This window comes from Solanum lycopersicum, chromosome 9 (assembly GCF_036512215.1).
Source record: "Solanum lycopersicum chromosome 9, SLM_r2.1".
Classification (NCBI taxonomy): domain Eukaryota; kingdom Viridiplantae; phylum Streptophyta; class Magnoliopsida; order Solanales; family Solanaceae; genus Solanum; species Solanum lycopersicum.
In genome coordinates this window covers 33,139,595-33,141,909 of record NC_090808.1, presented here as the reverse complement: position 1 = coordinate 33,141,909, position 2,315 = coordinate 33,139,595, and the positions used below count along the sequence as shown (strand labels likewise).

Genomic DNA, 2,315 nt, shown 5'->3' with positions numbered 1-2,315 from the left:
CGTATATATAGATGACATATTGTTATATTCTAGAACACAAGATGAACATATAAGATTATTGGAAAAATTTATACATATAGTAAAAAATACAGGTATAAGTTTGAGTAAAAGAAAAGCAGAAATTATGAAATCACAAATAGAATTTCTAGGAATACAAATAGATAAAAATGGAATAAAAATGCAAACACATATAGTACAAAAAATAATTAATATTGATGAAAATATAGATACAAAAAAGAAATTACAATCCTTTCTAGGATTAGTAAACCAGGTAAGAGAATATATACCAAAATTAGCAGAACATTTAAAACCATTACATAAAAAACTTAAAAAAAGATGTAGAATATCATTTTGATAATAAAGATAAAAAACATATAAAAATTATTAAGAATCTATGTAAAAAATTACCAAAACTATATTTTCCTGATGAAAATAAAACATTTACTTACATTGTTGAAACAGATTCGAGTGATCATAGTTACGGAGGAGTTTTAAAATACAAATATGAAAAAGAAAAAATAGAACACCATTGTAGATATTATTCAGGATCTTATACAGAAGCACAAATAAAATGGGAAATAAATAGAAAAGAATTATTCGCATTATATAAATGTTTGTTAGCATTTGAGCCATATATTGTTTACAATAAATTTATTGTAAGAACAGATAACACACAAGTAAAATGGTGGATAACGAAAAAGTTAGATGATTCAGTAACAACAAAGGAAATAAGGAGATTGGTATTGAATATATTAAATTTTACATTTACGATTGAGGTAATAAAAACTGACAAAAATATGATTGCAGACTACTTATCAAGACAAAGTTACACAGCCAGGACAAGATAATCTTATGGAAAACATACTCAAAACCCTAACTACACTTCGTACAAAAGTGGATAGTATGGGCTTGAGAATTCAAAAGCTAGAAGAAAATGTAGAATCTACAAGTCAGCAGCATGACTATAAACATGCGGAGCTACGTCGTTCGGCAGACGAAAAACAGCCAGAGCTAGAAGGAGAAGTTGGGAAACTCCGGAAAACCCATAACAATGTTTGTTCAGATACAGCTGCAGGTACAAGTAAAAGAACTAGTGAAAAACCAAAAAACACAAACTTAAACCAGTTATTTGCAAAACCATTTACCCAAAAACCACAAATGCAGATACCAGCAGAACCACAAACATCAACCTATGCAGTAAGCCTACAAAACGACAAAAAAAGATATAACTATATTACCCAATCTTACATTGAAAACATATACAAAATCCAAACATACCTAAACCTAAACCCAAGATCTACACAAACAAAAAATCCCGAAGAAGATTATATAACCCAGAAACTACAAGGATATAACAAACTTATTGCACAACCTAAGACCAACCCCAACCTAGTAAAAACATGTTATAACTACGGACTACTAAATACAGTATACACATATACCGGAGAAGAGATAGTCGGAATACCAGAATTACATAGAGCATTTCTGACATATAAAAGAATTACCAAAAGAAATTTATTCTATATAAAATGTTATACAGCACCAGCAGAGATATTATACGAAGAGATAAAATCACCAATACAGGTGGTAAAGATAGGATTAACAAAAGATATGATTATTCCAGAAGAGATAGAAAAACAAAATGAGATACCAAAAGTAGAAATACCTAATTTTTATGCAAATAAAAGAATAATTGGTATAGCTACGATTACACAAGAGCTAGCAAACAATTATTTAAATGGCAATGCTATTTGGAGCTATTATGCAAGAGATCAGGTAATGATATATGCAAACTCCAAAGAACTAAGAAAATCAGATATGGACGAAGTTCAAAGATGGATTTTGTCATTGTTACAACCAAAAGAACAACCATCTACGAGAGCTTTGAAGAAAGGATTTATTTCAGAAGAATTATTAGTAAGGTATTGCAAACTTATCAGCAACAAATATCAAGACCACAAATGCTCCAAATGCAACGGAGAAGACAACGTGATACCTACAGTTGATTTAGAATAAAGATAAAAAAAAAAGTTATTATTGTTTGGCTGAATAATAGCCATATGTATAAAGTAAGAGTCTTTTTATTTTTGTCGTCTTGTGTCGGCTGAAAAAAAGCCAAATGTACAAAAGTCGTAAAGTAAATAGTTTGTCGGCCAATCATGTAAAAAGTTTGTTGGCCAATTAAATAGTTTGTCGGCCAATCATGTAAAAAGTTTGTCTGCCAATTATGTAAAGTAAATAGTATGACGGTGTAACTTATGTGTATAAATAGAGGAGCTTTCCTCATAAATAAGACACACCTTCATTTTCATTTC

General features: G+C 29.7%; 1 protein-coding gene across 1 annotated transcript; it reads left to right on the top strand.

Annotated features, from left to right (window-relative positions):
- Positions 1-801: 801 nt before the first annotated feature.
- Positions 802-2,016, top strand: LOC138338155 (uncharacterized; the record flags this gene model as incomplete). Its single annotated transcript, XM_069288869.1, has 1 exon — positions 802-2,016. A coding segment is annotated over one exon (1,215 nt), but the record flags the coding sequence as incomplete, so codon positions are not given.
- Between the last annotated feature and the right edge of the window lie 299 nt (positions 2,017-2,315).